This window comes from Podarcis vaucheri (genome assembly GCF_965113315.1).
Source record: "Podarcis vaucheri genome assembly, chromosome: 2".
Lineage (NCBI taxonomy): Eukaryota > Metazoa > Chordata > Lepidosauria > Squamata > Lacertidae > Podarcis > Podarcis vaucheri.
This window is the reverse complement of record NC_138760.1, coordinates 6919944-6943157: the sequence shown is the minus strand read 5'-3', so window position 1 is coordinate 6943157 and position 23214 is coordinate 6919944. Positions and strand designations below refer to the sequence as shown.

Below are 23214 nucleotides of genomic sequence, written 5' to 3'. Positions count from 1 at the left end.
GGGGGAGATGGCGTTGTCCCCTGGTTCTCAGATTCCCCATCCCTGATATACAGACTACAGTGGTGCCTCGCAAGACGAAACAAATCCGTTCTGTGATTCTCTTCGTCTAGCGGTTTTTTCGTCTTGCGAAGCAAGCCCATTGACGGATTAGCGGATTAGCACTATTAGCGGCTTTTAGCGGCTTATCTGCTGATCGGATCAGCTGATAAGAGGCTTAGCGGCTTAGAAAAAGGGGGGGAGGGGAAAAAACCAGCAGGAACTCGCAAGACATTGTCGTCTTGCGAAGCAAGCCCATAGGAAATTCGTTTTGCGAAGCACCTCCAAAACGGAAAACTCTTTCGTCTAGCGAGTTTTCCGTCTTGCGAGGCATTTGTCTTGCGGGGCACCACTGTATATGGATTATATGGCTGTATGGACCCTCCAGTGTTCTGAGACCCCTGAATACCAGTTGCTGGAGAGCAATCGCCAGAAAAAGGCCATTTTTCAGTGGTCTCCAAACTTTTTTCAAAGAGTGCTAGATTTGATGACGTGAAGGGCCATGAGGGCCGACCAAAGGGTCAAACTTTTTTTAGGATTGAAGCAAGAGTAATAAAAAGAAAATGTTATTTAGGGGAACTGAATTTAATTCTAAATTATATTCCGGAAATGTGGGAGATTTCGGGGGGTCAGAAATAATGGGGGTACCATGCTATATTAGAAGCAAAAAAACTTGTTTTGATGAATTGGAAGAGACGCAAAAAGATTCCATTGAGCACATGGATTGATAATATGGAGAGATTAGCTACATATGAATGAATTGTGTGTTGATGCAAAATAAGAGTGGAAAAATATGAAGAAATCTGGAATGAATATTTAAGTGATAAGGCAGATAGTGGTGAGAAGTAGGGGGAAGAGAGAGAGGTGAGAAAATATTGCTTAAAAAGGTGTAGTCGTAGGTATATCAGTGTATTCAAATCTGAATTGTCAAATTGTGTTATTATTGTTAGTATGGTTTTTATTGTATGTGTCTTTTTTTAAAAAAAAGGATTGAAATTGTTGAGCTTTTTTTAGGACTGAACTTGTTGAGGGTTTTTACCTCAGGAAATAAACTGCCACAAGGGCCGGATTAGGCCCCCCAAGTGGACTTTGGACATGCCTGCTTTATATACTGCTTGTGGGTTTTGCAGAGACATCTGGTTGGCCAGAATGCTGGACTAAATGGATTCTTGGCCTGAACCAGCAAGGTTTCCCTCTTATTCCACTACACCTTTTCTCCAGGAGACCAACGTGAGTGATTACCAGACTCTGCAAGCCAAGAGACAACTGTGAAGTACATAATCAATGGTTCCTGCCCACTGTGGAGGCTGATGAGCCTTAGTTCCTTCCAATCAGCTTCCACTGTGGGACAGTTAATTCTGCCACACCTCCAGATCAGGTGTGACTGGAACAACCCGGAGCAGAGAGTCGTCTGAATTAATCAAGCTCAAATGAAATGGACCATTGCATCTCTGCATGTTGCTGCTCTTCCAATCAACAAGTCTTTCTTACCTCATCACACTATTGAAAAGCTAACCTTTTCTGGTGAAATGCAGTTCCAATTATAAATCAAAATACAGATGTTCCTCTCCCTCCCCACCCGAGGTCTTTCCCAGATCTACAATCTGGAATGAAAGAAGATTTGAATCTGGGACCTTAAATATACCATGTATGTAAAAATCCATTCCAAACTGTTGACTTATGGAATCTCTCCTTCCGATATACTAAACTTAGATCTAATTACAGCAAAAAAAAGTCATTAAACAAAGATTGCAGGAGGTTGACTTGCAACAAAATCTTACTACAGGTGGTGGTACATGTTCCCCGATAAACCAGGGCATTACATTTATGTCCCAGATACCTTGATATCTGTCTACCTTATTGGTTGCGTCGCATAGATTCGCTTTTGTTAGAGCCAGATTTAATGTGTTCCCCTCAAATGTGCTGAACAATAGATTTTCTAACGGTAAAACCTCTGTTTTATGCGCATGTGACAACAAATCAATAGAATCCCTTCATCATATCTTGTTTAATTGTCCTTTATATATTGTTCCCAGATCAAGGATTCTGAGTTCAATCATTTTGGAAACCGTTGCTAAACCACCTGATTTACATCTAGCCTATCTACTCCAGGATATTGACTCTTATAGAACATTACAGGTTGCAAGATTCCTGAATTCTGTTCTTTCATATAAAAGACTTCATGGAATGCTGCATGACTATTAAAATCTAGTAAACTCTATCCACCATCTTTATATTAAAGGCCACAATATGGTACATCTAGAGACTGTATGTAATGTGAAGGAGATTATGCGTTGAAATATTTTAGTTGATATTTTAAAATACGTTTCCGAGCACAATTCAAAGTGTTGGTGCTGACCTTTAAAGCCCTAAACGGCCTCGGTCCAGTATACCTGAAGGAGCGTCTCCACCTCCATCATTCTACCCGGACACTGAAATCCAGCACTGAGGGCCTTCTGGCGGTTCCCTCACTGCGAGAAGCCAAGTTACAGGGAACCAGGCAGAGGGCCTTCTCGGTAGTGGCGCCCTCCCTGTGGAACACCCTCCCACCAGATGTCAAAGAGAACAACAACTACCAGACTTTTAGAAGCCATCTGAAGGCAGCCCTGTTTAGGGAAGCTTTTAATGTTTGATGTATCATAGTATTTTAATATTCTTTTGGAAGCCGCCCAGAGTGGCTGGGGAAACCCAGCCAGATGGGCGGGGTATAAATAATAATAATAATAATAATAATAATAATAATAATAATAATGTAAAATGCTAAATGCTATTTTATTTACTGATTGGTTTTACCTGGTGGGCTTATAGCCGAATAAAGTATTATCTATCTATCTATCTATCTATCTATCTATCTATCTATACCATGTATGTACCCTACCCTTGGGCCACAATGACCCCTCTACAAGATGTAGTGGTATTTTAAACTTTGGAGCATCCGGTCAGGTATTGTGTGGTCCACAGGCCAGTTGCAAAATCAGCTGTCTCTGTGAGGAGCTGGCTTCAGGTAGCGCTCCTGACCAACTCCTGTTACAAAGATACCTGCAAATGTGACATGAAGGCTGGCAACGTCAAACCCCCCCCCCCCCAAGTGAGGATCCATTGCAGATGCCAGCGCCAGTTTTACAAATAAGCTAAACAATCTATAGCTTAGGCCCCCACACTCTTGGGGGACACCCAAAAAAATTAAAGGGGAAAAAACCGGATGTACATTTCCAAAATATAAGATAAAAAACAAATAAAATAAAACCTACATACAGCAACAGTGTTTTGTGTTGTATAGGCTCCTATGATGTACCGTATTTTTTGCTCTATAAGACACACCAAACCATAAGACGCACCTAGTTTTTGGAAGAGGAAAACAAGGAAAAAAAATTCTGAATCCCAGAAGCCGGGACAGCAAGAGGGATCGCTGTGCAGCGAAAGCAGCGATCCCTCTTGCTGTTCTGGCTTCTGGGATAGCCGCATGCAGCCTCTCCTGGGCAAGGGAAGCCTTCATGTCCCTGCCCGGGAGAGGCTGCGTGCGGCTAAGGCTCCCCCAAGAGCCACACTCCCTTTAAAGAGCGTGTGGAGTGTGTGTGCGGCTCTTGGGGTCTTTTCCCCGAGGAGGGAGAAGGGCAACACACGCTCCACACAGCTCTTTAAAGGGAACACTGAGCAGAGCCTCCCACCTGCATTCGCTCCACATTTCCCCTTACTTTTTAGAAGGAGAAAAGTGTGCCTTATAGAGCAGTGTTCCCCAACCTTGGGCCTCCAGCTGTTTTTGGACTACAACTCCCATCATCCCTCACTAGCAAGACCAGTGGTCAAAGATGATGGGAATTGTAGTCCAAAAACAGCTGGAGGCCCAAGGTTGGGGAACACTGTTATAGAGCAAAAAATACGGTAAGTAATGGGCCCCGCCTGCTCCCTAGAATATCACTGGTTTGCTCATTTCTATATATAGGGTGCCTACATTCTGCATGGACTAGTTGCACAACAACATGTAGCATGCAGCTGCCGACTGCGGTGCAGCACAGTTGAATGTAGCTCAAGCTGTTGTACCTGTTACCTAATATTAAAGAGTGCTTGTAGACTGATGATCAGGCAGCATAGACGAAGGGTATAAGTCTTATGCCTACTGATTGATTTCATGTAATACATAATTTGTTTATTTTGATCCCATTATGGCTTTAGATAGCTATTAGGCCCATAAATTACCATATAGCATATTTTCAACAACAACAAAAAAGGGTGTGGCAATTTGTTGTTGACAAAGGACAGCTGGACATATAAAGGGCCCCATTACCTTCAGAAGCTTAGGGCCTCATCAAACCTAAATCCGGCCCTGCAGACGACCGCAGTGCCTGGAGACAGGCAGATAGGTCTGGACTGCTCTCTGCCACTGACTCTTCCTGCTCACTAAATCCTGTTACCTCTTCAGCTTCTGACACCTCCTCCTCCTCCCAGTCTGCTGCCTCTTCTCCCTCTGACCACTCATCATCGTCCCACCACCAGTCCTCTGGCTCTGAGCCTTCTTCCCTTGAAGGTTCCCTTGGGGGTTCCCCAGCAGGTGCCTCCCACCACTCCTTTCCATCCAGCCAGTCTGTGACAGCTTGATCCTCCAGATGTTGTTGGACTACAATTCCCATCAACCCTGACAATTGGCCATACTGGCTGGCGTTGGTGGGAGATGTTGTTCAGCAACATCTGGAGGGCCAAAGCTTCCCCACCCATGGCATAAAGCATACAAGGAATCATTATTGGCCTCCCATTGTGCAGACAGGGAAACAGAGGCCAAAGAGAAGGAAAACGACTCGCAACTGGAATCCCAGGGGACATTCTTGTTGACTCTATAGGAACAGCCAATGCACTCTGGTTGCATTGTTATGGATGGTTCAGCTCACCCTGTCTTTGCAGGCTGTGGTTTTGACCAGGGAGGCAAGCTTTGAAGCAGCAGTTCAGAGAAAGGAAATCAACCTCAGGAAAAATCTGCATCCTCGGATGTTCTTCGAAAGTTGTCATGGGCCTCTCGGAATCGCCTGATTCACTCCTTGGTGCCTGCCAGGCAATCTGAGCCAAATCTGCATGCATTCAAGAAAAGGGAAGTCCAAGGGATGGGACCGTGTTTGACAGCTCGTTTTACACCAAAGCCTGTGCTCTCAGGATAGCAGGCGATGATGCTCATTTCCTGTGCAGAGGGAGGAAAAGCAGCAGCAAGGCAGCCAGCCGCAAACACACATTCCTGGAAAGACTGCACCGATAGACCCAGCTGAGCTACCAAGTTGAGAGACTTCAGAGCAGAGGTCCATCATCTCAGCGCAGCAAAGGATCATCTTTGGCTTCCAATAAGGTAAGCAAGGCATAGAAATAAACTTCAAGTTTTCCATCTCTCCTCCAGAAACAAAACTTTTCACCAGCATCTAAGCTTGTATAGAGACCCTCCCAGAGACACCTCTGTTACAGACGCCAGATTTCCGTCTGCTTAAAGAAGCAGCAACAACTTTCCCTTCCTTCCTCCAAATGCCCTGCCTGGAGAAAGTGCGAGTTATTTTATTTATTTGTTTGCAGTGGCTGCCAAGTTATGAATCTTTTTCTAAGGTTGGAGGCAGGCAGTGATTGTTGCCCTTTTGGGAAGAATGAAAGAAGGAATTTTGAGAGGCATCGCTGCGTGTCCCAATGTTAAGCAGGTGTGGCAGGACTTTGCATCATTTTAAACAACCTGTAAAAATCTGTTTGACCACAAGTGACTGAGTCAAAATAATGTGTGCCTGAAAAGGGAAGTAAAGCCTCTTTCGAACTCTCTTGATAACATTTGTCTGTCTGCAGCATGATACCTTTTAGTTGATAAAAGTGAGCCTTGGAGAGGCACCGAATTCCCCTTTCACCAAGCCAGAACCTACTTCAGAATTATGGCAGTTCCACACCATACATTGAAAGCGCATCCATTGCACAAGTAAAGTGCATGACTTCCCCCAAGGAATCCTGGGAACTGCAGTTTGTTAGGGATGCTGGGAATTATAGCTCTGTGACAGGGCCAGATTTAGGTTTGATGGGGCCCTAGGCTACTGAAGGTAATGGGGCCCTTTATATGTCCAGCTGTCCTTTGTCAACAACAAATTGTCACTGTTTTTTTGTGTTGAATATATTCTATATGGTTAATTTATGGACCTAAATAGGTATCTAAAGCCATTTGCACAGAACAAATAGGAGCCTACACAGCACAAAACACTGCTGCTGTATGTAGGTTTTATTTGTTTTTTATCTTATATTTTGGAAATGTACATCCAGTTTCTTTTCCTTTAATTGTTTTGGGGGGCCCCCAAGAGAGTGGGGCCCTAAGCTATAGCTTGTTTAAATCCGGCACTGCCTGTGAGGGGAAACTATAGTTCTCAGGATTCTTTGATCATGGAATTATAGAATTGTAGAGTTGGAAGGGACTCAAGGAGCCATCTGGAATCTCAGCTAAAGCATCCATGACAGATGGCCACTCAACCTCTGCTTATGAGCTTCCACAAAAGAGAGTCCACAACCTCCTGAGGGAGACCATTCCACTGTCAAACTGCTCTTGCTGTCAGAAAGTTCTTCCCGATGTTTAGTTGGCATCTCCTTCCTTACAACTTGAAGCCATTGGCTCATGCCCTACCCTCCAGAGCAGGAGAAAACAAGCTTGTTCCCGCTTCCATGTGACAGTCCTTGAGGTATTTGAAGAGGGCCATCATATCCGTCTTCTCGATGGAAGTCAAGTGCTTTAAGTGTGTGTTGGATTTGCTTTAAGTTTATGGTGTGTAATTGTTCCATGAAGGAAGAGTCGTCTGGCACTCAAAGGCCAACCCTTCACCGACCACACATCCGATCTTATAGAAAGCTGTCATCTGGACCCCTTTAATAAAAGGTTTTTCTGTTGCTAGGAACAAACCAATCACTGCTCTCTTGTCAGAGTCTGAGAACCAGCCTCTTTCAAAATCAGTATCAGTGTGGGAAAGCTTGAGGGTCACAGCTCAGTAGCACAGCATGCAGGTTGCACGTATAAGGTCCCAGGCTTGTATATTCTGGCACCATCTTCGATTAAAGGCTCTCATGTGAAGCAGGGCTGGGAAAGCTTGCTGAAGATATTTTCAGAATGGGCGCTAAAAATAAGCCTTATTTAAACCTGGGGCATTTTAACATACAAGCTCAATGAGGTATTCCTAAGTCTCTTAAGAGATGGGTAAGACAACAACTTTTGATTATGGATGATATTGGTTAGACTAGAGCTTCGTGCTGATAATGCCATGATTTCAGGTTCAATCCCTGTACAGGACAGCTGCATATTCCTGCACTGTAGGGTCTTTGACTAGATGATCCTTAGGGTTCCTTCCAACTCTGCAATTCTGTGATATTGTTGATTATATTATCCACAGTTTCCTAATAGCACTTTTTCAAGTATTCAGTTTTATCTGCATTTAAAGAGACAAGGGGAGATTTTTAAAAAGCTATACTGAGGGCATATTTACAGCACTGTTCCTTTGTGTGCATATGGCTGAACTGTTGTGGCTTTCCTTATTAATTTCAGGAGTTCCTAGAAACATAGAATTGTAGAGTTGGAAGGGACAGACCACGAGCACCGTCATCTAGTCCAACCCCCTGCAGTGCAGGAAACTTTTGCCCAATGTGGGGCTTGAACCCACGACCTGAACTCAGATCTACCGACTGAGCTATGCCAGCTATTGTTCTGTGAAATCTTGATTCTGAGAATCCTAATTAATTGATTCTGAGGATCTTGATTCTGAGAATCTTTTGGTAGAGATCCCTGAGCTTTTTCACTAAGCTGCACTTTGCAGAATTCCACGGTTGGGAAATATGAGCTGTAGTGAATGTTAGGCCTACTCCAAGTGGACCCATTGACCTTAATGGACATGACTAACTTACCTCCCTTAATTTCAATGGGTCTGCTTTGAGTGGCCACAACCCAGTGGCCAGTGGTATGCGGTGAAATTTTTCATAGGGGAACAGTTAGGGCAGGAGGTGCCAGGTTGCAAGGGCAATAGGGGGGCTATATTGGGAACTATAGTTCACCTTAGCCAAGGCCTTTGGGAGTAAGTACCTAAGCTTATTCACTAACAGCTGCTCTTTACTGAGTTATCTACATACCCTGTTGAAGAGGCAGCATTATAATCTCTGTAAGCCTTTTGATTTAGCTTTGAGCATTAAATCAAATGAATCGTAATTCTAGAGTGGTTTGTAGCTTAACTGTAGCAATGTGCGGTAAGTAGTCAGGAGAGATGGAGAGAGAGAGAGAGATGAATTAACAGCTAATTCACTGCTTATATATAAATGTGCTAAGTGCTGTAAGCCCCGGTACACTGCTCTCTCCCCAGATCCTTTCCCTAGAGATGCCCGAAATTGAGCCTGGTACCTTACGCAGGGCATAGGTTCTCCTGCTGAACCTCCCCGATTCAGTGGAAGCTGCTGTTGTAGTATAATATACGGTACCGTATTTTTCGCTCTATAAGACACACCAGACCATAAGATGCACCTAGTTTTTGGAGGAGGAAAACAAGAAAAAAAATATTCTGAATCTCAGAAGCCAGGACAGCAAGAGGGATCGCTGTGCAGCAAAAGCAGTGATCCCTCTTGCTATTCTGGCTTCTGGGATAGCTGCGCAGCCTGCATTCGCTCCATAAGACACACACACATTTCCCCTTACTTTTTAGGAGGGAAAAAGTGAGTCTTCTAGAGCAAAAAATACGGTAATTTGCAGAAAGGGGTCAACCAAAATAATGAAAGGGCTTGAGCAAGTCCCATGTGAGCAAAGCTTACAATGTTTAGGCATCTTTAACTTACAGGGGAAAGGCAGCTAAAGGAAGACATGCGAGGGGCATATAAAATTATGCATAGTGCAGAGAAAGTGAATCAAGAGACGTTTTTCTCCCTCTCACATATTAGAACTAATGAAGCTGAAGGGTTGTAGATTCAGGACAGGGGAAAAGAGTTCTTCACACAGTACACAGTTGTAGTCATCGTAGTTATTAAAAGAATTTATATACCACCTTTCATTTCGAGAAGAAATACCAAGGTGAGTCACAAGCAACTAAAAAACAACGGCAAAATAACAAGAATAAAACCAATTGTGAAAATACAGTTGCCTTTGATTAAAATACATAGAACTACATTAAAATATCACACACACACACACACACACACACACGCTAAAACTATGGAATTGGCCAGCACCAGTTGTGATAATGGCCATCAACTTGGATGGTTTTTTAAGGTGGTTAAGATAAATTCATGGAGGATAAGGCTGTCATTATCTACTCATCTCACTGAAGGCCTCCCATTTCAGGTATCAAAGGCAGTGAATGGGGTACATGAGTGTGATTAGGACTATTGCATTCATGCCAAGCTTGCAGGACTCCCATGGGTATATGATTTCCCATGATAGGTAAAGGTAAAGGGACCCCTGACCATTAGGTCCAGTCGTGACCAACGCTGGGGGTTGCGGCGCTCATCTCGCTTTATTGGCCGAGGGAGCTGGCGTACAGCTTCTGGGTCATGTGGCCAGTATGAATAAGCCGCTTCTGGCGAACCAGAGCAGCACACGGAAACGCCGTTTACCATCCTGCCGGAGCGGTACCTATTTATCTATTTGCACTTTGACGTGCTTTCGAATTGCTAGGTTGGCAGGAGCTGGGACCGAGCAATGGGAGCTCATCCCGTTGCAGGGATTCAAACCGCCGACCTTCTGATCGGCAAATCCTAGGCTCTGTGGTTTAACCCACAGCACCACCCACGTCCCTTTACATGATAGGAAAAGGAATATTGGACTAGACATTCTTCTTATCTAAATAAGTAAACCTTTAAAATCCCAAATCAGTTAGGAGTCCTAGTGACTCACATGGATAGAAAAAAAACAGCAACCCGTTCTTTTAATAATTCAGAGCCTATACACATACACACACAAAACCGCTTATAATTGATGTGGATTCATAGCAAAGGGTTGCAACTGTGCTAATGAGCAATGCATATCACACTTTCCGGTATCAATTACTCCTCCTTAATTTGGTTCAGTGGAATAATAATAATAATAATAATAATAATAATAATAATAATAATAATAATAATTTATTATTTATACCCCACCCATCTGGCTGGGTTTCCCCAGCCACTCTGGGCGGCTTCCAAAAGAATATTAAAATACTATGATACATCAAACATTAAAAGCTTCCCTAAACAGGACTGCCTTCAGATGTCTTCTAAAAGTATGGTAGTTGTTGTTCTCTTTGACATCTGGTGGGAGGGCGTTCCACAGGGAGGGCGCCACTACCGAGAAGGCCCTCTGCCTGGTTCCCTGTAACTTGGCTTCTCGCAGCGAGGGAACCGCCAGAAGGCCCTCGGTGCTGGACCTCAGTGTCCGGGTAGAACGATGGAGGTGGAGACGCTCCTTCAGGTATACTGGACCGAGGCCGTTTAGGGCTTTAAAGGTCAGCACCAACACTTTGAATTGTGCTCAGAAACGTACTGGGAGCCAATGTAGGTCTTTCAAGACCGGTGTAATATGGTCTCGGCGGCCGTTCCCAGTCACCAGTCTGGCTGCTGCATTCTGGATTAGTTGTAGTTTCCGGGTCACCTTCAAAGGTAGCCCCACGTAGAGTGCATTGCAGTAGTCCAAGCGGGAGATAACCAGAGCATGCACCACTCTGGCGAGGCAGTCCACAGGCAGATAGGGTCTCAGCCTACGTACCAGATGGAGCTGGTACACAGCTGCCCTGGACACGGATTTAACCTGGAATAATCAGCCCAGATCTACTAGTACTGAAGTCTCTCCACCATTTCTTCTTACAGCTAACTTTTTGACCCAAAATGGGAGAGCCCGACCACCTCTTGCCTTTTAATGAATACGGAGAGTACCACAACTTGACAGAGCTTGCCCACCTGCTCAACTACACCTTCAGCTACTGCAGACTGGGGCTGGATGAGAGCGTGAAGCGGGTGTTCCTCTTTGTCCTCTACCTCATCATCTTTGTGGTGGGGCTGGTGGAGAACCTTCTGGTGATCTGGGTAAATTGGCAGACCCGAAGCCACAAGAACCTGGTCAACCTCTACATCTTCAACATGGCCATTGCAGACTTGGGAGTCATCCTCTCCTTACCGGTCTGGATGCTGCAAGCCATGCTTGACTATACCTGGCTCTGGGGGAGCTTCCTCTGCCACTTCACCCACTACTTTTACTTTGCCAACATGTTCAGCAGCATCTTCTTTCTCACCTGCCTGAGCGTTGACCGCTATGTGTCCTTGACAACCTCCTCCCACTTCTGGCACCGACACCAGCACCTGGTGCGACGCATTGCTTGCTGCTGCATATGGGCCTTGGCTGCCATCGTCCCTTTGCCAGAGGTGTCCCACATGGAGTTAATTGACAGCACTGAGCCAGTATGTTTCTTCATGGCCCCCCTGGAGACCTACGACATCTGGGCCATTACGCTCACCCTGCTCACTGCCTTCATTGGGTTCCTCATTCCCTTCTCCATCATGGCAGTCTTCAACATACTGACAGCGAGGCACATCAAGCGCAGCAACAAGCCTGAGAGCAGGAAGCACTGCCGCGTCATCTACGCGTACATTGCCGTCTTCCTAGTGAGCTGGCTGCCGTTCCACCTGGTTTTGCTTTTGCTGACGCTCGAAGGTACCAGCATCTTCCTCCACTGCCACGTTTTGGACTTCCTCTACTTCTTCTACGATATCATAGACTGCTTCACCCTTCTCCATTGCGTGGTCAACCCCATCCTGTACAACTTCCTGAGCAAGAACTTCAAAGGGAAGCTCATCTCTGCTGTGGTCAGGTACATCCCCAAAGACCAAATGGATCGAAAGGGGGGTGAAGGTTCCTCTTCTAACACCCAACATTCCATTGTCATAGCAAAAGAGAACACCTTGCCAAATTAAAAGTGCGCTTGATTTGGTTTATTGCTGTGGTTCCACAACACGATCCTGTGTATTCAGACATTCTCTCACTAGCAAAGGGCAGTCTTCAGTAAGAACCTCTCTGCATACACATCAGTGCTTCTTGAAATCTTGGGAAAGCAGGGCCATACAGGGTGAAATGTGGTGATTATATGCTGCTGTGCCCTGTGTTTTCTAGTAACCCTCATCCAATTCCCCCACCTCAAAAAAATAACTATGGAAATAAATGTTCTGATTTCTGCTACCCTGCAATTTTATGATTATTTGGAAGATATAGATTTCTGTCAATTTCCTCTTATTTGTGAAGAGTTTTGAGTGAAAATTACATTATAAAAACATGAGGGTGTCTTGGTCATTAAATAGATGGCACAAAGACTGTAATTCCGTCCCTGCAAGGGTGAGACAGGGACTACCAAGGTGCTTTTATGTGCACCCAACTAGTTACCGTATTTTGCGCCCCATAAGACGCTCCTGCCCATAGGACGCACCTAATTTTTTGGGGGGGAAATAAAGAAAAGAAAAATTTATTCCCCCCCCCCCAGGTGCGGGGCTGGAAGAACCAGGTCGGGGAACAGTGGGAAGGCACGCTCTGCCTCCCTGCTGTCCCCCGAGCTTGTGGGGCTGGCTATAGGGAGAAGTGCGCTGATCCCAGGACTGCAGGCAGCTCTGCACCGCCATCCAGAGCGGGGCGGGACTTAGCGCCCCGCTCCAGATGGCGGTGCAGATCTGCCTGCAGTCCCGGCACGGCAGGCAGCTCTGCGCGGCCATCTGGATCGGGGCGGGCTTCGCCCCCGGCTCCCGGTGGCCGCGCAGAGCTGCGCTGAGCCGGGGACTGCAGGCAGCTCTGCGCAACCCTGGGAGCAGGTCTCCCGAGGGTTGCGCAGAGCTTCCTGAAGCCTGGAAAGCGAGAGGGGTTGGTGCGCACCGACCCCTCTCGCTCTCCAGGCTTCAGCGAAAGCCTGCATTCGCCCCATAGGACGCACCCAGATTTCCCCTTCATTTTTGGAGGGGGAAAGGTGCGTCCTATAGGGCGAAAAATACGGTACTTCTTGTGGCTGAGGAACCAGGATACCAACAACTCCCTTCTAGCAGTTTGTGCACAGGCAGCCTTTTATTTATGTCACCACAGAGACATTTACGCCCAGGCATGCCAACCTGAGGTTGGAGAAGGGAAGGCAGTGCTGGGGCTACGGACCTCTCCTAAAGGAATGCTGGTGCCTGGGATTTATCTCCCAAGAGAATGCACTCCCACCTTGAAGTTTTGGCTTGGGGTAAACTTTGTTGTCCATTCTGGTAGAGTCAGAAAACGTGATGATTCAGTTCCTGAGTTAACCAGGAGCACTGCAGTTCCAGTCACTGAATCAAGAAGCTTCTGCTAACCCCATTCACAGGTTTCCAGCCCAGTGGTGCCCAATAAAACTTTAAAAAATTGAAGTTGAGTATCTGAGGGCGTTCACAAAACCAAGGACTCAGATTTTAGCATGGTATCATTAGCTCAAAAAACGTATTTGCAAAGGCATGGAAAAAACTGGATCCTTGCATGTGATGAAATTACACAACCATGGAGTGAGTGCCAAGATATGAAGGTGGGATTTGGTGGGGTTGGGGTGCCTGGCTGCCAAAATGTTCAAATAATAATGTGAATAGGCCTTCGCGTTTTTATCATGGAATCTGCCACATAAACATGGGGTAAATGGGTACAGTGGTGCCTCGCAAGACGAAATTAATCCGTTCCGCGAGTCTCTTCGTCTTGCGGTTTTTTTGTCTTGCGAAGCACGGCTATTAGCGGCTTAGCAGCTATTAGCGGCTTAGCGGCTATTAACGGCTTAGTGGCTTTAAGAAAAAGGAAACAAACTCGCAAGAACTCACAAGACGTTTCGTCTTGCGAAGCAAGCCCATAGGGAAATTCGTCTTGCGGAACGACTCAAAAAATGGAAAACTCTTTCGTCTTGCGCGTTTTTCGTCTTGCGAGGCATTCGTCTTGCGAGGTACCACTGTATGTGATCTGGAGATCCCTCATTCTAACGTGAGAGTTAAGTGGTTATAGGAAGGCACATGTTCCTAGAGGTCAAGGTCGGACATGTGAGGAAGCGCTGAGCAAAATGTTCTCAGCATTTCCTACATAATGCCATTTTGGCCTTTATTGCAAGAATTGTGATGGGGGCACAGATCCAGGCCAAGTATAATCTCAGAACAATATGAGCAGAAGGTAAAAGAGGAGGTTACTACAACTGCTAGAAGATAACAAATCACTTAAAAATAGCACTCTTATCCAAGGGCTGAAGGACATAAGTGAACATCTGGATTAAAAATACTTGGATAAAGTTTAGGGAAGGAAGACAAGGAAGCAGGATGTTTATAACACATTGAGTTGACTTTTGCATTCGAATGTTATCTAAAAGTATTTATGAACAGCCCTGACAAAGGTTTTTTCAGGCCAAGGCAAGAAAAATTAATTCTAACCATTTTTGATCAGAAATGACCCAACACATTGGTTCCTTTGCAGGGGGTAGAAAGACCCAAACATTTTCCCCAATACAGGCAAAAATATAACAGTTACAAGTCTGTATGTATGAATATAGGAACAAAGGAAGCTGCCCTACACAGAGACAGACTATTTTTCCACCTAGCTCAGTACTGCCTACACTGACTGGAAGCAGCTCTTCAGGGTTGCAGGCAGAGGTCTCTTGCAGGCCTACTTGGGGATGCTCAGGACTGAACTTGGAACCTTCTGCAATCAAAGCAGCGTTTACAGAAGTCAGGAGCACCAGTAGCCCAGAGCCAAGTCCTTTGGCATAGGCAGAAGACTCAGGTGAGCAGCCTCTGTTATCATTTGATCTGATAGTATTTCCATAGCGTGTCATCCACAAAGTATGAGCAATGCACCAAACTCTCGAGTTTTTCATTTTATTATTCTAAATAAAAACCACACTTTTGTGCCAAATGATGGAGTATAAAAGAATCCGATGTACAACGATTTTAGACATCTACTTTTTTTTCTTTGAGGAAGAAAAGTTTTACAAAATGTACAAACTTTACAGCAAATAGATATTAAACACTTAAATAACCAGGTCAGTACCTACAATTAACTTAACCAAAAGGTTAGACAGCAATCACAATGCTCTGCTTTGTTGTTTTTTTTATTTCAAGACATCTGGATCTTTGGAGGAAAAGGGAGAGGGCATGGTTTTGAGTTCACAAAAATAAGAGCAATAATAAAGCGTTAGTCTCCAAAAACATTGTTGTTTATTATTTTCAAAGCTTTCTGTGTTAGACTGGAACACCTGCTCCATGCCTGAACCCTCCCCTACTGTGGTGATAATGGTAGGGATTCTTCACAAATGGTAGCATAGCAAACAGAGCAAAGCTATTTAATTACAATACTTTGTCTTTCTACACGCCTAAGGATTCCAAAGCACTTTACAGACATTTACTACACCTCACAACTTTTCCATTTGTGAGGTAGGTATTTTTAAATATTCCTCACTCACAATTTGGGGTGAGTTGATGTGTGGGTGTTTGAGGCAGACAGGTGAAGTTACTTGGGCCAAGCTACACTACCAAGCACAATGATCCATATCTTTGTCATGGCAGAATCCTTTTTTTAAAATGGAATTTCTAAAGCTGGCGAAATTTGCATTGGATGCAGTTTGGCACTGGAGAACTAGACTAAAACAGCTCTAGAAGTCGAGAACAAGGAACAGTCCTTACTGGGTGAGATCCAGTATAGCTCCTTCTCCATTACTTCCAATGAAGGCATCTTAACTGCGAAAACATGGTTCTGTTCAACACCTGGGGAGTACATCCATTACTGTTTTGGACTCCAGATCTTGAACCAAGAGCTTCAGAGACCAAGACTGGGGCTTAGCCTGGTGTACTACTTTATGGGCTCAGCCCTCTTCAGGCATAGAGGAGCAATAAGAGTGTGTAACATCAGCCCCTCCAGTTGAAAGATAGTATGAAGCTTTTTGACTGGCCAGGGCTCGTATAAATAATAAAATACTGTCCGTCTGCCATTAGTCCACAGCTGCACCTTGGGCTTTCTTAGGCTTCAGTTCCTTTCTCAAGCCCTGTGGGTCTAGACATGTGGCCCTGACATTAACTAAGTACTAGTGGTACTACTAGAAGTAGTAAATTCCTCTGACAACTCTTACATCCTTACACTGAATGCTTCCAGCATTACTTAAACTTAGGAATAGTCTTGTCCGCTATATTGTTGAGTTAATTCCTTAGTGTGTCCTGTTTGGTGTTTGCTATTCAGAGGCCACAAGGAGGAAAGGAATTGAGAGATATGTCAGAACACTTGCTGCACGCTGGGGGCTATTTTAAGGCAGCAACTTTCTTATAAGAAAACAAGAAGACATACCTAAGTGCTTTTTCTCCTTGACAAAAATCAAAGCAGTCAATCTTCACAACACCCTTAGAGGTAGGTACTGTAAGCAGAGAGCAAAGCAACCTGACCAAGGCTGCCCTACTGGAATTACTGTCAGAGCTGAGATTCCTGGGGCTGTACAGTTTTTCATTCCACACACCCCCCATAGGTCAGGGCTAGAGCAGCATTATGTGGATTTCTGTTTTTCTTTAACAACAGTGTTTTCATATACAGAAGCCTGGAAGCCTATTTGTACATACCACTGGTTTTTAAGACTCCAGGACTTCCTCCTTATGAGGTAGTTTGCATTAAACAGGGGCAGATCTCAAGCCAGCTGCTACATTTGTCAACGTTCGCTTCTCTCATCCACCCCCCCGCCTGGATTTCACATAGTACTGCACTTAGAAAGAATAAAATACAACCTATAGGATAAAGCCACAAGTGTAGTTCAAACTGAGTCAGGATCTGTGCCCTGTGATCAATCTGTTCTGTTGCATCCCTCCAGAAAGCACCTGTTTGGGTTGCAGGAAAAGGAAAAGGAAAAGGAAGGTAGGTTACAACCTCACTTCAAAAGACAGTATAATTGTTATTGTCAATTACACAAGCACACGCTGGTTTTTCATTGCCACAAGGGACAAACACCCAGAGGCATTTCAGATGACAAAAACCCCCATATGCTAGCACAAATCCAGTACCACTGTAATAAAGGGGGGGGATACCTTGCTATAGTGTGAAAATTAAAAAGAAGAGAAGTGTGTTCCAGGCTGGAGGGGAAAAGTGCACAGCCCTTAAAGAACTTAAAAACAAAAAATCAATTGATGGTGTTTTCCACTACTTCTTGATGATGGGCTAAATAAGCATTCCAGCATGAGAGCACTCAAACTCTAAAGACGACTTCACAAATATTAATGAGAATAAAACCTTTTAAAAGTTTATATAATTGCTCTGCAATGGAGATAGGGGGAATTAATGTTGCTCCATGTTTGTGATGTCATGCTGCTCAAGGATGAAGAGACATATAATTTAAGAATGACCCTTCGTTGCAAATTCTTTATCCTCCCAGTTTAAATAATCTGTATGACAAGCACACATCCTATCAAGTCAAATGCTGGATTGACCACTAGACTTGTCCTTCTTCCCATACTTCAGAGGGGGTGCCCACCTCTTTATAAAGCATCACTTGTATGCTTACTCATATTTTAAAAACTGTGGGGATTTGGGTACATGCTTCTTGGTGATGTAATTGGTATTAGGAAATTGATGCCATCCACAGCCGGCTTTTTCTGCAAACTTGTCGGACTGGGTGTTTTGGATAAATTTGTTTGGGTTTGTTTTTTGGTCAGAGCATAATCCTGGAGAAAAGGTCTATTTGTGCTGAGTGATAAAGGCACATTCAAACTGGCCTCACTGCTGCACAAAAATTACATCTCTTCATTCCAAGAGCACCTGTGACACCAACACAACCACACTGTACATGACACAGTCAGAGTGGATGTGCTAGAAGGTGGGGTGGGGTGAGGAGGGAGAGTGATTGCTTTCCCCCCTGCAACAAAATGCTATGGTTTGTGTGCTGGAAAATAGGATACCCCTGCAACAAAAGTGCTACTTTGAGAAGATGTATGAATCCCTCCAAACAAATGATTAAGAGCTGAATATTTAATATGCAACACCCCCTTCAAAAAAAGAGAGATAATAATCTGCCCTAAACCTGTCATTCCTCCTTCCAGAGACATTTCCTTAAGGCAACAATATATTTTCAAACAGAACTAACAGTGCAATAATACACATAACGAGGCTGAAGTAAGCCCCGCTGAGATCAATGAGACTTATTCCCAGCTGTGTATAGAACTGCAACCTAAAACCCTGGCACTGTCCACAGAGCTATGTCAAAGACTTTCAAGAATGTGACCCCTGAGACATTCATCTCAATGTTCAAGACACCAGCACTGAGTTAATATTGCTGGAGGAAAGGAAGGAGCCCCAAAGCTGTTTTATGATGCCCTAAGAACACTTCTTTTTTGAAAGTGGATGCTGGAGATGAAACACTATTGCTAAAGCCTCTATATGCTTATACTCAAAGCTAAGAGTCCTTTCTAGGGCACCCCTTCAAAAAAAAAAAAAATCCAAAATGTTCACATTTGGCAAAACTCTCCTCCATTCCACCACACCATTTTTATGCCTTCTTTTGATTTTGTTAAAGCGAAACTTTGTAAAGCCGACTCACAGTTTCATGGGAAAGGCAAAAGGCAGAGGCTGGGTGCGAACTGAAAAAAACCCAAAACAACTGTCCTAATTTGCTACTGTGCCTTTTTCTGGCAGTTTTTACCTACAGAAATCAGCAAGTGACATGGAAATCAGCCCTAACAACCACGAATGTCTGCAGATCACATGGTTGGCACAGGAGGAAGAACTGGCCATGTATATGGCAATCCTGGTGGGAGGGGAATACAAACTTATTGACACGAAGCTAAGGCTAAGAATGCAAAGCACACTTACAGGGCAGAGAGCAAGTCACCATTAAACAAAGGTGGACTTACCTCTGAGTAAGCGTGCTGGGGACTGCATTGTAAGTTTTTATAGAACTTCTACCCTCCCAATAGCAGCACATAAACAATTCCTTTTACCCCCCCCCCTTCTCTCCTGCTATCCCTACTGATGTGTAGCATTAATATATCTTAGCAGCATAAATCTTTTCAAGATCTCAAATTAGAGATGGAGGGAGGAGAGATATGAGGTGTGAAACCTATCCGTTGAAGGAGGGGGGCACAGCCTGTTTCTAAGACTTGAAATAATGAGCCCTGGACTCAGCAGGAGGTAAACAGACAGGTTTCTCAAGAACAGTAACACATGTAACGTGCTGTTGTTTTCACAGAACGACGATTTAAGAAACCCTCTAACAAGGCAAAGGGAAATAAAGTACGTACAATGCTGATGATGCCTGACCATTAAAATGTAACGTTGTTTTTTAAAAACAGAAACAAGCTTCTTTGCTACCTGCAAGTAGTGCTTACTCCGCAAATACTGCTACATTAGCTGTCTGTATTTTTCTCCGTATCTTTGGAATGGATGATGTACATGAAAGTTTGTTCAATGGTGAAGTCAGGTGGAAGGCTGCCTTTGTGCACACCTATATGCTTGCTCATAAGGTTAAGGGTAGAGCTGTAGTGCCCACAAACCGTGCACCGGTACATGAGAGCCCCAGAGTGCGTCTTCAGGTGGCACTTGATGGTGGAACGCCCACGGAAGAACTTGTGGCACACTTTGCACTGATATGGCTTCTCCCCTGTGTGGATCCGCCGGTGGTAGTTGAATTCACTTGTGTGGGCAAATCTCTTTCCGCACACCTTGCAGCTGTACTTACTGTTTCCAGGCTGGCTCTGAAGAGCCACATCCTCACTTAGGAACTCCTCTGTCAGCTTCCTCTTCTGCAGAGCTTGCTGGTGGAGTCGGTCGCCAAAACTGGGCCGGACAAGGTCCAAGCCAGAGCTGCACTTGTGCTGGCTCACATGGTAGCGGTAAGCAGCTTCCAGCTTAAAAGCTTGGCCACAGTAGTGACACCGAAAGAGGGCTTCCTCCATGCTTTGGTGGACTGCCATGTGCTTCTCCAGGAGGTGCCTGTCCACAAAACTGTTGGCACAAACGGAGCAAGAAAAAACAGAAATGCCCAAGTGGGAAAGGGTGTGCCACATTAAGCTGCAGAGATTGAGGTGCCGCTGGTCACACACGCCACATGTTTGGCTTTTCAGGTTAACATGGTCAAAGATGTGGCCCCGAACCATATGAAAATCCTTGGCGAGGGGTTTCCCACAAGTGGCACATGCTAAATCCCCACTGAACAAGTTGACCTTCCCTATAAGTGGGTCACTAGGATGGATGATAATGTTGTTGTCAAAGACCCCTTCGCGGCGGTGAAGGCTGAGCTGCCACTGGGTGAAAAACTTAGTCTCACACATATCACAGGAGAAGAGGAATATCCCAATGTGAGACAGGACGTGGGTGACTCTGGAGTTCCTGTCTTGGAAATGGGTCTCGCAGACTTTGCAGTTGCCGGTCAGGAGGTCCACGTGGTCTCTGGCATGTTGGCGGATCAGCTGTATGTTGGGCTCTAAAACCTTTTTGCACACTTGACAGGGCATGGCCTTGTTATCACGGTTGTCATTCTCAAAGGATAGCTCCTCTTCACTGTCATCGCTCAGCTCAATCACTTCCTCTGCAGCACCTAGCTCCTCGCTGGGATCTTCAAAATGTAGTTCATCTTCCCCTAGATCTTCTAGCTGCAGCTCATCCATCTGCCCAAAGCCCTGGTCTTTGGAGTGATCACTATTGCTAGGGCAGGAGTTGCTGCCTGTTGATATATCCAGTGATGCATCCGAAGCAAAAAAATTGCCTTTGTTGTAATCCCCGTTGTTCTGGAGTTTATATGGATGACATGAGTTGACAGTGGTTTGAACAGCCATGCTGACATTGCTGAGACCAGCCTGTGTCATAATACCAGTAAACTGTGCTGGTGATTCCTGTTCTTCGGTTTTGGGAGTCTGCTGGTGCATTAAGTTATGGCTGCCTTCATTTGCAGAATCTTCTTTGTAGCCACCTGGTGCTTCATTCTGCATACTGCAACTCCGCTCTGGTCCCGGGTGCTCCCCACTGTTTCGGATTTCACCCAGGGCATGGTTTGGCTCAGTCGACATGCCAGTTGGGCGGCTTTCACCTGAGACAGAAGGTTGTTTCGTGTTGGCTGAGTTTTCCAAGTCTGGGAACGTGGAATGGCAAGCCTTCAGCAAATCATCCATGCCCAGTTTTTCAGCAACCTCGTAAATGACGCCCACATTGATCAGGTCTGTAAAGAGCTCTGAGGTATAGACAAAGTTCAGAATCTTTTCAAAGTTGGCTGGAGTAATGAAATCCACCACGTAGGTGCGGGTCACATCCAGACCTGTACTGAGGAAAAGGTTCTGGAAGTAGCCTGCTGCACACGCCAGCACTGCTTTGTGTGCAGGGAAAGTACGACTACCCACCACAATGGTAACATCACACATAGTCTCTGACAACCGGCATTTGTTAAGTTCCCTCAACAGGTTGTTGGGGTGGTCAGTGCTGTGCAGCTTGATTCTCATGCCCATCTTGACAGCTGCTGAAAACCTCCTTCTCCTGCTCACTTCTTGTTTACTCCTGTCCGTTCCTCAGCTGCACCAGAAGCCAGCTTCCAGGCTCTGAAGGTCACCTGGCAAGGTCTTCTAGAGAGGAGAAAACGAAAAGTTAGTTTCTGTTCTTACTGGTTTTGAATGAAGCCCAAAATATAATAAACCTAAAATATTAGTATGCCACCTTGGACATTCTGTAACGGGAAAGGTGGAGTAAAGATGATTTTAATAAAAAAGAAAATGCCATACATTTATTGTTTACATTACAAGAAAACATAGCTGCTTTTGACAAAATGCTCTGAGGGTGTGAGGTGGGAAAGAGCGTGGTGCATATACTACAAATTAGAAAGTCAGAATGTAGCATCTCTCTGCATAATGTAACATTACACCATACCATTTTCTACGTCTACTTATTCACAGTTCTGGGACCAGTTCACCAGCTATCTTTCCATCAGAGATATAACACTAATTCTCCAAATTGGGGGCGAGGGAAGTGTGATTGCCAGTTCACACCATTCCCTTTCAGGTTGTTCAAAACTGCCATTCCTGTCTATGTTTATTTTTTCCCTTTTAGTCTTTGTCACACTTTCAGAAAACCTCCTTTTTAAAGACACACATTTACTATGAAAATAAGTTCTACTAACCCCTTTTAACAACTGGACTGAAAGTTTTAAAACTTGGTTGGCAGAAGGCCAAAAGACTAGAAATTTAAACTCCCCTCTGCACATTTCCTTCCAGACACAACCTGTTGTCTCTTTGTTTATGAGCCTCCAGGTGGGTTTTAACTTTTAACCCAGCTGGCCAACACAATAAAATAAATATGTGCAGTGCAAAACTCATGTTAAAACTCCCTTGTGTTCTTCCCTAAGGTTCTGTGCATTAAGCAAGCAGGCAGGGATGCTATCTTAGAGCAATTTCAAGCACTCTGGGCCCCTTATGCCCACCATGAAAACGAAAGGAAACTCAACTCTGCATCCCAGCAGGATGGAAGAACACTGAATAGCCGTTCACTAAGGCAGAAGACGGCTCTATGCCCCTTCTTCATGCAACAACATGAGGTGAGGGGGATCACTTCATAACCAAAGTGAATGATGACGACGATGGACATCATCACTGCAAAAAAAAAGAGATGCAAGTGGAAATAGGTTTGAGGCGCAAGGTTGTGTCAGGGTCGTGACCACCATTTCTTTCTCTTTTTGGTAAGTGCAGGAGATGTGGAAGTAACGTTAAAACTGGAATGATGGGGAGGGGAGGGTATCTCTCGTTTGGCAAGGGGGGAGGAGAAACGGGCCTGGGGGGCAGGTGAGACCCAGAGGTGGAGTTGGGGGGGAGAGGAGAGCGGCCCAAAGTGGGAGGGAAAAGAAGTTTGGACTGGAAAGGGGGGGAAAGTGCGGGCGAGTGTGGGATGGAGGGCAAGGCGAGGCGCAGGAGGGAGACGAGGCAGAGCAAGCCCCGTGGGGGGCGAGGGAAGCCGGGCGAAGAAGGAGAAGGGGCTCCTCTCGTCCCGGAATGGGGGCCGGAGGGCGAAGCGGAGAAAGGGGCGAGCGGGGCGGGAAGTGCGAGGCGAGCGGCGCCTGAGGGGAAGGAGCTGCTCTGCTCCGGGGAGGCGGCCCCTTACCCGGGAGGCGGCGGCGGCGGCGGGCACCATCCCCGCGGCTCTCTCGCGCCTACACAAAGGGCTCCGGCTCCCCCGGCCCGGCCTCCCTCCTGCCCAGCCCGCCCGCCCGCCCGGCCTCGCCGAGG

The 23214-nt window shown here is 45.4% G+C and overlaps 2 protein-coding genes and 1 long non-coding RNA gene across 5 annotated transcripts; 2 read left to right on the top strand and 1 right to left on the bottom strand.

Annotated features, from left to right (window-relative positions):
* Positions 1-5119: 5119 nt before the first annotated feature.
* ACKR5 (atypical chemokine receptor 5) lies at positions 5120-12202 on the top strand. Its single transcript, XM_082206123.1, has 2 exons — positions 5120-5365; positions 10840-12202. Exon 2 carries the CDS (start codon positions 10858-10860, stop codon positions 11938-11940), a length of 1083 nt encoding a protein of 360 aa, XP_082062249.1. The 5' UTR covers positions 5120-5365; positions 10840-10857; the 3' UTR covers positions 11941-12202.
* Positions 12203-13007: 805 nt separating this feature from the next.
* Positions 13008-15564, top strand: LOC309523016. Its single transcript, XR_014215200.1, has 2 exons — positions 13008-13647; positions 13947-15564. It is a non-coding gene; the product is annotated as an uncharacterized lncRNA (long non-coding RNA).
* Positions 14852-23214, bottom strand: ZBTB39 (zinc finger and BTB domain containing 39). Of its 3 annotated transcripts, XM_082205616.1 has the most exons (3): positions 23090-23214; positions 19325-21561; positions 14852-16842 (listed from the first exon to the last, which is right to left on the bottom strand). In XM_082205616.1, the coding sequence occupies exon 2, from the start codon at positions 21448-21450 to the stop codon at positions 19360-19362; it is 2091 nt and encodes a 696-aa protein (XP_082061742.1). In that variant the 5' UTR covers positions 21451-21561; positions 23090-23214; the 3' UTR covers positions 14852-16842; positions 19325-19359. The 3 variants fall into 3 exon arrangements, with proteins under 3 accessions (XP_082061742.1, XP_082061740.1, XP_082061741.1); XM_082205614.1 differs by having other exon boundaries at positions 14852-21561; XM_082205615.1 differs by having other exon boundaries at positions 14852-21564; positions 23090-23189.